The sequence below is a fragment of the Perissodus microlepis genome, chromosome 16, assembly GCF_051167445.1.
Source record: "Perissodus microlepis isolate ML-2025 ecotype Zambia chromosome 16, ASM5116744v1, whole genome shotgun sequence".
Taxonomy (NCBI): domain Eukaryota; kingdom Metazoa; phylum Chordata; class Actinopteri; order Cichliformes; family Cichlidae; genus Perissodus; species Perissodus microlepis.
In genome coordinates this window covers 1,400,872-1,413,538 of record NC_140476.1, presented here as the reverse complement: position 1 = coordinate 1,413,538, position 12,667 = coordinate 1,400,872, and the positions used below count along the sequence as shown (strand labels likewise).

Genomic DNA, 12,667 nt, shown 5'->3' with positions numbered 1-12,667 from the left:
TATGCATCGACGTCCTGACAGAAAACATTCACCTGACTTAAAGCAGACAAACGTAAGCAACAATCCTCACCTACATGTGTGTTAAAATGATCAAAAAGCATGATTGTAATTACTTTCAGACCTTTACCAGTTTATCCGTCTTTTATTCATTTACTTTGTGTAACAAAGACATAACAAGACATAACCTGCACCTGCTTCACACTAACTGAAAAGAACTTTTGAGAAGATGTAAGATATTAAAAAGAAAACTATTATGCACATAATAGCATCATTGTTTCACTAGCTGAGATAAATATATGCACATATATCCAGATAAAAGAATAATAACGTCTGCAGCGCTCCGAGGCTGAAACTTTATGTCCTGAAGTTTGACTCTTCCTGTTCCCACGTGCTGGAATATGTTTCTTATAAAGGAGATTTAAATCACTCTAATCCAAAAAGCATTATTACAACAAAAACACACGTGAGGTACCTATAAACCTGCAGCCTTTAAGCAATGCCTCGTGCATTTCAAGCTAAACATGACGAGCTCCCACTGTTCTCGGTGCAGCTCTTTCTCTTCAGGCACCAACAACATACAAAGTCTCCAGATGTGTCGTATCAGCGGCTAATAATGAGCTGGACCTGTTACACTGCTGTTGCAGACATGCTTGCTGACTGCAGGGCACAGAAAAGTCATCCATTTCAAAGCCACAGATCATTCTGCAAAGACCCTCTCTGTGCATCTCAGCGGGATAAACAACAGCACGATTTGAAAACTGGGCCCAGAGGCGAATGATTCAAATAAGAATAAAGCTTTTATTTTTAAAAATGGTGGTTAAAGTGTTTCAGAGAAAAACATTCTCGAAGATCAAGAGAGAAGGGGCAGTAAAGCATATAAAGCAGGAGGTACAGCAGCTCTTATTACTGGAATAAAGAGCAAAGCACTACTGACTGGATTTTATAACTGCTGCTTTAATGAACCCAACGTGACAGACATGTTCATACATCAAGGCCGATGCAGACGTGAAGAGCAGACGGAGGATGTGCGTGGTTTTCTTTTCTCATAATTTTAGAGCCTGATGGAAAAACAGCTACCGAGTCTGTAAATGAGGGAGCTGGTGCCCAACGTACCCCTGTCCCGGGTCGAGAGCGATGGCCCGCGGATGCTCCATCCCTCCGGCTATGAGCGTAGTGCGCATTTCTCCGTTAAGCTTGGCCACCTCGATCTGGTCCAGATTGCTGTCGATCCAGTACAGCTTCCCAGTGATCCAGTCCACAGCCAGACCCTCCGGAGTGGCCAGGCCGTGCTGCACGACCACCTCGATTCCCGTTACCCCTGAAACAGCATTGGCAGCAAGACCGCATGACTTCACGTTCTTTCACATTCATTCAGCCCTGAACTTCTCTAATCGCCGCTCGGCTGCACCGCGTGCCAGAAGGCAAATGTCTGGATTTAACAGAGCCCTGCTAGCTCTTTAAGTCAGCGCGATGTGTGATTGAGTCCCTGTGAGAACAGACCCTAACCCTGGGCACTGACAGCTGCATGCTCTGCTCGAGTGCTCCACGTTCCCCGCACCAAACTGCATGTCCTCAGTACTTCAGAGGACGCTTAGACCTGATGCTGCCAACAGGTTGCACTCATCATGTGTGGAAGCAGCTCATACAGCACTGACATAACCGACAGTCAGCAGGAAGCAGTGGTTAGTGCAGGAAAACATTCATGAAGCAAACAAAGAAACTGAATAATCTGGAGGGAAGCTGTTTAATATTATAAATATATTAAAATCCATCAGCGATTCTCAGATGGATGGACTTTTGTGGGTGTTTCACAGAGGGTGGAACAGCCACAGAGGTGACATCTACTGCTCCACAGAGGCAAATAAAGGCTCGGGAACTCAGTGAATGCACTGCCACCCACAAAAATAAAGAGCGAATGAGAAATTCTGATTCATCATTTTATGAGACTTTGTACTACAAAAGCTTTAGACTTGTGCAGTATTTTTAAGTTCGCTCAACCTGAGACAAACTGTAAGGAGACAATATCAGCCCTGTGCAGCAGAAATGAGTCTGTGTGACAGCAGCAGAATAAAACAGAACAATATCATCGTCGCTGTCTGAGAGGAAAAATGAGCGAGGCGTGAAGGTCTTACTGACAGTGTGCGAGAGCATACCTCCAGACTCTGAGAGCTTCCCCCTGTAGATCTTATCTTCCACCACGTCTGTCCAGTAAAGGAGGCTGTGGTTGAAGTGGAAGTCTAACGCGATGGTGTTCCTCAGTCCTGGCACCAGCAGGCTGTAGTCTCGTTTGTGAAGGTCTATTCGTCGTATCTCGTGCCGGATTGAGAAAATGACGAAAGCCTCAAAGGGATCTGGTGAAGGCGAGACAGTCGAAATAAGTTTTATTCTTATGTGTAAATTATCAACGCACCATGAGAAGAATGAGACTCAACACTGGCCGTCTTCATCAGGATTTTCACCGTAATGACACAAAGACTCATTTCTGACTATTGTTACCAAATATATTTAAAAAACAGACAAGAAAAAAAATAAAACTAATCTACCATGAAAACTAAAATAAACCACGACCCTCATGAATCACATGAAATATAAATATTTGGTAAGACTTGCAGGTTTTTGTCTTTTTGTAAAGTCAAACCAAAATGATGACTCTGCAAACCGGATGCATACGTGCACATCGCTGCTGACCTATTCTGCTCCTTTTCCCTCTCTGCTGTAATCTGACACCTCTCCTGTTCATCCAGCTGAGGCCTCTCGGTGTGTGCACACTGAGCATGAACATCTCAAGAACATCTATAAATAAGTCCTGCAACAAAGTGGAGACACTGACGCGCACATAAGCAGACAGATAGATGGATGGATAAGGTGGTCGTTGTTGTCCTGCAGTACCCACACAGTGCCAGCTCCTGTTATTAAAACATGTCGTCCACACCGAGGAATTAAATGATCTTGTTTAGCAAATATTAGAGCCGCGAGTCTGCATGGCTGCTGCCTTGTTTAGTGAAGTCACTGTCCTTCCCCTGCTTTACCTAAAATCACACATCAGCTTCCCTTTTCCATTAAAGTGAATGTCAACCCTTGTGCTAACTGCTAGCAGCTAGCTTTAGATGATGCCATAGTACCGTAGAACATTAATGGCAGCCTGAGCTCCTGGGCTCTCAGGGCTGCATGCTGCAGCACATGCAGATACGTAGACGCTACAATCAGAGATCGAAGGCTCTTTTGTTCCCTAGAAGACATTTTAATAAGTCACACAGCACAGAGCCGCTGTTCGTGCTATTAATGACAACTGCTTTTTGTAACAGTAAAATTTGCATAGTAATTAAAACAATTAAGCTTAATTTGCTTCAATATATTCCCTTCACTCGGCTTCCACTCGGCTCAGTGCGCTGTGCAGATGACACGCTTTTAAACATTTCTCATTGGCTCAGCCATAATGTGGCGCGCATTTATATGCATCGGATGCAGCCAAACCGACGTGTTGCCAAACACTTTGGGAACCAACGCGCGGCATTTTCCCGTTTATGAAAAAAGCAGATACATTTGTAAGTCGTGTCCTTTGAGGAATAAATGCTGTAGGGTCTCTGAGAAGTGTCTTAATCCAGCGACAAGTCGTAACGCTGGCAAACAGCGCTCCCAATCCCAAACTCTCCGGCCTCGCCCACCGAGGCTCCGGACGCTATTTCTGCCTCCAGTGCAGCTCGTCTCCTGAGAGGCGCACAGCTAACGCTTGGAACATGCCACACATGGACACTTGTACACAAACTGCACTTAGTATTTCAAAAACTTTTGCAAGTCTTTTCTTCACAGCACGCTTTACTCAGTCAAACTTTAGGGAACACAGATGTAATTAAAACTGTGTCCTTGCCTCAATGTCACATCTCAGTGCTGCGACCGAACGAGCTACAATGCTTCTGCAGAGACGACGCGTACTCGCAGCTTTTCCCCCCAACAAGCCATTTATTACTGCGATATGAAAAGGAAGAAAAGACGTGAGCTCCGGACTTCACAAAGCATCCAGCAGCAACGCTTCTCAGGATTCAGGTGCCATGCTTGTGTTTGCATGCAAAACGTGATTTATGGTGAAGCTGTACAATTCAGATCAGCTCCCAGAGAAAATTGTGTATTTTCCCGCGTTAATGTAAGATTAGAGCTGCAACTGCCATCAATCTCGGCGCCAAAGAGAGAAGCGAGTAATCAAAGCGAGGTCCATAAATCTGAACGCGACGGTCCAACAGCATGTGTGCAACTATTGTGTTGCAGCGGCTTCAAAGCAGTCTAATCAAGTGGATTAGTGAGTCACAGCAATCACATTAGGAGAAAGTTTGAGTTTATTATGCGATGCCAGGCTGGTTAAACGTGTGTGTTTGGGCCCGAGGTGAGTCGGCTAGCAGAGCTGGCTCACTCGGCATCAGAGGAGATGGAAACAGACAGTTCTCATGGAGCCGAGCCTCTTCACATTTGATTGGATTTGAATAGATAGATACTCTAAATCACCGTCTATTACTGTTCTTCAGACTGCCTCTCCACTTTTTTACCACTCAGAGACGCTAACACGAGGACCTCCCCATTATGCTCTCGTGTTTCAGCCGCTACTGTCTGCAGAATCAATCGATTATACGTTTCTCTATAATTAAAACTCACATTTTTCAATTACTCGCTCGCACAGAAGCTGAGATTACAACTCAAAATCAAATGCGGTGCAGGTGCATCACAGCCAAGGACAAATGTATTATTACTGCAGCCACAGACCGGCAGTGCTGCACGCTGGAGGCAGCCTGCAGCATCACTGAAACAAACATTAGAAGGCTCGGTCTGTTACCTGTGCTGTGACAGCTGTCACCGTCCGAGTCGAGCATCCATCCTGGATAACAGGAACACTTCACTGTGGTCTTGTACTGCTCACACACTTGGCTGCACTTCAGGTGACGGCTGCAGTAGTCCACCACCTCACACGTCTTGTTGCTGGAGTCCAGGTGAAGCCCGGGGGGACACGAACACACAACTCCTTTGCCCGGTGCCACAGTGCACTGGTGACTGCAGCCCCCTCTGGCTACAAGGCACAAATCTGGGGTGAAGAAAGGTCCCAAAATCTTAGAAAGTACACAGAGATGAATCTGTGTCTGCCTGACAGGAATCCTAAAGGTTTAATATTTGCGCATAGGAAAAAAGATGTGGTCTTTTAAACTGTGAGCTGCTGCAGACATCATAAGTCAAGCATAAAGGTGGTGTGTAATGAGCAGGCACATAAACAGCAGGTGGTGCAGATTCATGAGGAGAAGAGTGGCGTCTATTTGCATTTAAAGCAAAGCAGGAAAAAAATCATTTTTTCCAGAAATTACATAAAAAACAAGTCTTAAGTTTGTGCTCCTTATCCTGTCGTGAAGTTCTTGTTAATTAGCAGCTCGACATGAAAAATCGAGTGAAAATGAAGCCGCCCTGTTTCCCTCACTGTGAACGAGACCTGGACTTAGCAACATAAGGAGAAATGAACAAAACAGTCACAGTGGCTAAATGGTGGGTGTGAATCCTGCTGAGCTGGTGCAACTCAATCAGACCCCTGAGGTCCCATCTGAACACAGCCTAATTTTCAATGAGGAGCCAGAAGCTCTTTTAGCTACAAAAACACTTGAGGGTCCTGTGAGGCCCCCACGAGGCTCGGCTAGTGATGCTCTCGAAAATGAACCTCCGTGTTTACGCTGCTCACTTTTAAGAGATTAGATGGGAAGAGCTGCTCACATGAGATAATCTGTCTCATCTGAAGGCTGTTGGACAAACACTTGCAGACTTCATATTCTGCCCCTTTGGTCTCAACAGACACCAGTTACATGCTGACGGGACACCGAAGAGCTCCAGTGGGAGATTTTTTGCATTCCCAGCATCACAACATACTTGCATATCATACGTGTGATGATGTGAAACCCTGTAAATGCAGATTTGCCTTAAACAAAGGCTTGCTTGTCTTTGCATCGACTTTCTTTGGTTCTAAACTGCTGCTACACATCAAGTTTTCATTAATCCATCCATGCAGAAAGTGCATCGTTCAAAGTTTCCGTGGATGGAAGTCATTATTTTTGACACTTTCTCTTTAGTCTTCCCACTTAAAATGATTCTTATATGAAACATCCTCTCGTGGGCTTGAAAGGTGGGTGTAAATGTTCCTGAGGAAGAACAGCCGTTACAGTCAGCTTGGATCTCGCCGTTGACAAGTTTTGTCATATGTCTAATTATCCGCTGTGTAACTTGTCAGAATCTGTTGACACTGGTATGACTCAACTACTCCGGAAACTTTTCCAACCTTTTTCTGACTGAGCGTTTGATGAGCTGTCCGCATTAGCTGTCCACAACAAAAGGCTGCGTTTGGAAACCTCAGCGCCAGAAAGGAAAACAAGAAAAACCGGAATTTTTACAAAAAGTGTGACAGCGGATGGTAAAACGCGATAAAACAGAAGAAGCGCGTGGGTGAGCTTTGCTCTGGATGTAGACGGAGCCATGTGTAGAACATTATATTCACTGGTTGATCCAGTGTTGTGGGATTAGATCATCAGTAATCATTAGGGATGGGTACCGGTATCAGTTCTGACATAAACGGTAGTAACCAGACCGAAAAGCAGCGCACATTTCGGTGCTTTATTTCGGTGCTTTTTTTCCCCTGAGATGTGATACACTTTGAATTCCAGCCAATCATTTTACCTTTCCGAGGATAGCAGGCGGATCCAGGTATGTCCGTTCTTTTAGAGCAGAGCTACAGATTAAAAATGCCCAAGGCGAAGCGGTCAAAGTCTGGCTGTACTTCACAGCAAAAGATGCAAACTCAGCAGCCTGCAACAAGTGCTTTAAGCTGATACTGTGATACTGTCAAAGGAGGTAACACCTCGAATCTGATGAAACACCTGGCGACGCATAGCGTTTTTTTAAAAGCCGAGAAATGCGCCGTATTTGATAGCTTGCTGCAAGAGCTCACACCGAGCGCATCTACTGCGGGTGTGGTGCCTGTTATCGGACCCGGAGTTAGCAACATCCCCCAAGAACCCGAAGAGGAGAGTCCTGGCCCCTAGCCCTGCCAGTGTAGCAGAAATGATGAGGATGATGATGCAGCAGCAGCCGTTCTTCTCTGCGTGAGTAGCTTAATGTTGTTCGTGTGTAATTTACGTTGAGTAGGCTAACCACGTTATTACATTAATGCATGTGAGGTGAACTAACAAACATCATCATAGCTACATGCGGCTGTCTTCTTGTTTGATGGCAGATGCTCCCTTCATCCTGGCCAAAAAGGCTAAAATGACCAAAGAAAAAGTGGAAAACAGTTAAACATGAGAGGTTTTTGGACAAAGTTGGTGTTTTTTCCATTGATTAAGCACTGCTTCCAGCCAAGAGTGATACCATATATGCCCTATAGCTGCAGAAAAGGCTAACATTGTTATCTTTTTACAAAAAAACAGCTGAACATGAGAGGTTTTTGGACCAATTTTGTGTTCTCCATTCTTTAAGCACCGGTTTGAGCACCGTTTAAGCACCGGCACCGTTTCAAAAGTACCGGTTTGGTACTGGTATCGGATAAAACCTAAACGATACCCATCCCTAGTAATCATACACGACTCGTGTGTCCACATACTTTAGACATAAGACATCATTACCACAGATGGGTCCTTCGTCGGAGCGATCCGCACAGTCCACTTTGCCGTTGCAGATCTTATCGGGCGTGAGGCAGACCGAGGAGTCGTTGGCACACGGGTACTTGGGCGGCTTACACGCAGCCGACTCACACGACTCTTCGTCCGAGCGGTCCTCACAGTCGATGTCCCCGTCGCACACCCAGCTCTTTGTGATGCACTTGCCTGCAGGAGCCGAGCAAACATTAGCACAAATCTTTCAAGCAGGTGAACGTTTGATGACTAACTGATGAAATCTCTGTATTTCTAACATTCCACAGGATTCAGAAGTAAAGCTCCCTGCTGAGTGATGCATTCAGGGGGAGATGGATTTCTCAGTTCTTTTGTCATAACCTTAAAACATAAACGCCATGTATTATTCCCAGAAGGCCACAGTCAACAAGCTGCCTCTCAGGTTTGTGTTTAAACCGATGAAAAAGTCCACATACAATCAATATTCCCTGTGCCGTGCAAAGGAGCCTGATTGGTAAATCCCTCATTGCAGGCAGAAAGATGTAGGTAGAACCACGAGGGGGGGTGAATAACAGAGACACTGGGATGTATCAGCACGCGTTTCACTTCCTCACTCAAAGCTTGTATGTTTTCCACATTTTCGATCCCACCGGCTGTGTTTGGCGCCAGATCGGTGCAAACTCACATGGGATGTGAGTATGTTTGCTTTTAAATAAAAATGCATTCACACGACGCTGCTGATTTAACCCGTCAGATTCTAAATGTCTCATTTAGTGGTACCGTAGTTGCAAAGATAAACACAAACGCTTCTCCGTGAGTAAAATATGCTCGACACTTGTGGCGCAGATGCTGTGTTGGGCTGTTTTTGTGCTAATGCACATGGACAAGGAGGTTAATCATTTGTGTAATTGAATTATCTCCATCCTGAAAATTTCACCTTGAGCGACACAGCCTGAAAACCGCACAGTCTGCGAGCAGAGGATGGATCGAGGATGTAAAAGAAGGGAAACGGAGTTTGTTCAGAGTGGGCGGCACGACGGGGAAACCTCCTCCTGAGTGGATTTATTAAACATGGCTATTGCTTATTATTATTTTGAGGGTGAAATACTTTATCTTCTTTCCAAATATAACCAACCTACTAAAATATCAGGTTTCATATTTAATTCAACAAAACGTTAGCGTAGCCACAAATGAGAGATGGCTACTCTCTTGAGATGGTCCTCAGTGTGGCTGCAAATGCACTTTTAAATAATAGACGAGTGCATTTACAGTGTTTTTCTGTGTGCATTTGAACATTTCTCACCAATTAGACGCTCCGTGTATAAAGAGCTTCATACTTGTAGGGTCGACCTTACAATATAAAGCGCCTTGAGGCAACTGTTGTTGTGATTTGGTGCTGTATGAATAAAGTTGAATTGAACTGAATATTTGCTGATATCATCCACGTGATCCTGACTGCACAGCAACACTGTAATACTTAGTGTAATGCTAAAGGTAAAGATCTCTGATATTAGCACACACTATATCCACTCCCATATAAATGAATGGATTGAGTGTATACAGTAGGCACTGTAATCCAGATTTATTCCTGCAATATCTGGCAGTGATTCCAGACTAGAAGTTCCTCATTAAACTGTCTCAGGCTAAAAGTTTCAAATTGAGAATAAATCAATTTAAATGTCCGACTCCCCTCCCTGTGACTGAATACTTTATCAAACAGTGTATTTAAAGGCATGAGATTAGATATTTCATGCAAAAAAAAAATGTGCTTCTGGATAAATTACTGTGCTTGTACTATTAGCATTACTTATTAATATGTGGTATTAATAGCAGGCACCATAGTCAAGTGAAGCATCTCACTGCATTATAGTAATTATCTAATTGGTGGTATATATCGTGCTCGTGCACCTCTGTTGCTTTTTATACTCACACATGGACAGCGTAAAAAAAGAGCACACGCGTCGCTTCTGTCACGTGCACGAACTGGGAGCAGGAGGGGAAAGCTGGGCTGTGAACTGGCCTGCACATGTGCAGCACCAGTGGGGAAGCTAAATCTGATCCATTGAAGCATATCGACTGAGGAATCAGCTGATGTCACTGAGATTGTGCCTGAGCTTGACTTCATAGTTTGCTTAAGCTCCTATCACGCTAGATGCTGTTTTGTTGCATTGCTTCAGATTATCCTCTTCATCTCTGGCTCTCCTTCATCCGTCAGAGCTGCAAAGACCGGCTCCTTTAGAAAGGCTTTTTTGAATATTTCCAGAGAGGGCACTGTGTTCTTCAGAGGAGGACAGAACAAACTGCATGAGTGAACAGAGATCTGACACGGCCGAACTAGAGAGAATAATAACTGTGTGCTTTAGCCAACCTGTCACCATGCAGCAAAAATGAAAAGGAAAAGCGTTTAGTGATAAGTGGAAAATTCCAGGACTGCAGGACTTTTTTTGTTTTTGGCCTTTTTCTTACATTTAATACAAAAAGGTAGATGCTCAGTGCGTGGACGGTTTAAACAGACTCTGATTGGTTCAAGAACTACACGCAGATGGAAGATTCCTTTATAACTCATTCAAATATTGTGGACTCTCTCATACGCTGGATTTCACTAAGTTCACTCTTGTTTAAAGGTTTACTTACTGAACTCAAATCCATGCTAAGTTTAATTTTTATGCCTCAGGACCCGATGTTACCGCAGTCAGACCCACAGCATCGCTGTCAGCTGACTAATGAAGTGTAAACATTCAAAAAAATTCTGGAAAGTATCTCAAAGCTACGAAACATCAGTTTGCATTAATTGTTGAGTTACAACAACAACAGGACCCCAACACACAGGTGGCACCTCTAGGACCGCTCTGTGTGTTTCTACCTGTCACCTGCACATTTAACTCGCAGCTCGTTGTTATCACGGTGTTTAACACTGTGCTGCATTCACTACCTGTATCTTTGCAGGTGAACTTAGCCTTGGGGTCACACATCCTCTTCGTGCCCTCGCAGTCCTTCTCATCGCTCCCGTCCTCGCAGTCCTTATCGCCGTCACAGCTCCAGCGCTCCGGGATGCAGGTCCCGTCGGTGACGCAGTGGAATTCCTCGGCACTGCACTCGATCACCGGCGGCAACACTAAAACAAAATTAATTTGACAATGAATGCCTTTGAGATATACAGCAAAGTGTCACGGGCAAAAACGTCGTAGTTAACTTTTATTTTAAAAGAGACGTATTGGTGGCAAATATTTATGATAGTGAGCCGGGCAGTGGCGTCTATAACAGGTCAGCACCCTGAGAAGAATGGAGTTATTTCACAAGTCTTTAAGGTTTATGTCTCCGAGATATTTCTGCCTTCTTTAATCGCTCTGCTTAGTATATCACACACACGGGTTTCATCAAACAATCGGGTACGACGGCTGTGTGTGTGTGTGTGCACATGTTTAGACATCCTTGTGAGGACAGAAAACAGGCATGCTACTATACTTGTGGAGACCAACAGTCCTTATGGGGACAAAATGCTGTGCTCACCAGTTTGAAGACATTTAAGGACAAAATGTAGTTTAAATGTTCCTCTGTGGACCGAAGTCCACCCTGAGGTCCTCCTCTTCCCCCGATGAGCCTGGTCTTTTTTGTTCATTAGTTTTTGTTGTTGTTAGTAATTTTGTGTAATTTCTTTGTCCCCTGTTGGCTGGTTAGGGTTAGGCTGAGGGTCAGGGTTACACATTCATTCTTCATGGTTAGAGTAAGGGGACAGGGAAAGCATATGTCAATGAGAGGTCCTCACTAAGATATGAAAACGAGTGTGTGTGTGTGTGTAATTGTGGAGTCACAGCCTGTGTTTTAAGAATTGGGTGGGTAAGCAAAACTCGCCCAACGATACACGACCGTGCTCACCGGAGGACCCGGGGATCAAACTACCAACCTTCTGTTGAGCAGCTGACCCACCCAGGCCAGCTGATCCGTAGTCAGACATAGTATCTGACTCACTGGTTCAAACTCACCTTATTATATATTCCGTGTGTGTTGATTTGGATGTGATGGCTTAATGCTTAAATGAAAAAACAGAAAACTATTTAACAGTAGAAGCACAGCGGAGACAAATTCAAGCCTCTGGGGTGAAGGCAGAATTAGACACAGGGGGAGGAGACGTCTGCAGCTCCCATCAGGAAATGGTTTGATGAATAGTGTACACATTCTAGTGACAAGCAAGCGAGCTGTGAGTTTTCTAGGAGCTTACATAAGGTTTGTGTGATAATTAGATTAAACGATTCAAGTCCTGATGGTAAAATTCCCCCGAACACAGAGCAGATAAGATTTAGTCACACAGCAGTGTGAAGTTAGTGGACTCGAGCTGATTAGCTGTTAAACTTGTAATTACAACACCTACATTTAAATGCTGATTTGAATTGCAACTAAAATCATTTGCACACTCAAATAAATATAAGTCAGCGCTCGTGAAGGTGGCACAGGCAGCTCGTGTGTGATGATTTAATCTATGACGGTGTATTATAAATAAACAGGTTAACACTAGCTGTTTGAACAAATGGAAGACAGGATGTGTCGGTCATTTCAAAACCTGTTCATCAGCATTTTAACACGCTGTGCAGACATCGCTTACATGCAGGTCCACCTCTGCAGGTTAAGGTCTCGTCGCTGAGGTCACCACAGTCGTTGTCGCCGTCACAGGCCCAGTGGTCGGGGATACAGCGGCCATTAGAGCACTGGAAGTGGGTATTGGAGCAAGACTGGATGCAGCCCACTTCATCGCTGCCGTCTCCACAGTCGTCATCTGCACACATGCACAAAAGTTCAGTGACAGATTATTATTATGAACGCTGGTGGGTGTAAGGTATATATAATCCTGGTTATAACACTAAACCATGAGGGTTGTTGCTGTTGCACAATGCACTTTTTTGATGAAAAACTTGGGCTGTTTTCTCTGGGCTTTGTGAGTGTGTGTGTGTGTGTGTGTTGTGTTTGTTTTTCTCTCTCTGTGTGAAGAGACTGCAAATCAATTTCCCACTGGGGACAATAAAGTTACCACTGGCCAAGGTTAGAGC

General features: G+C 44.5%; 1 protein-coding gene across 5 annotated transcripts in view; it reads right to left on the bottom strand.

The window, feature by feature from the left end:
• The window catches only part of lrp1bb (low density lipoprotein receptor-related protein 1Bb), a 263,247-nt gene that overhangs the window by 107,686 nt on the left and 142,894 nt on the right, over window positions 1-12,667 (bottom strand). For all 5 annotated transcript variants that reach the window (XM_084907632.1, XM_084907630.1, XM_084907631.1 and 2 more), the window contains 6 exons: window positions 12,226-12,396; window positions 10,558-10,740; window positions 7,638-7,838; window positions 4,823-5,068; window positions 2,154-2,351; window positions 1,114-1,318 (listed from right to left, as the gene is read on the bottom strand). In XM_084907632.1, coding sequence (XP_084763758.1) covers window positions 1,114-1,318; window positions 2,154-2,351; window positions 4,823-5,068; window positions 7,638-7,838; window positions 10,558-10,740; window positions 12,226-12,396 — 1,204 coding nt within the window. The remainder of the gene's footprint in view (window positions 1-1,113; window positions 1,319-2,153; window positions 2,352-4,822; window positions 5,069-7,637; window positions 7,839-10,557; window positions 10,741-12,225; window positions 12,397-12,667) is intronic.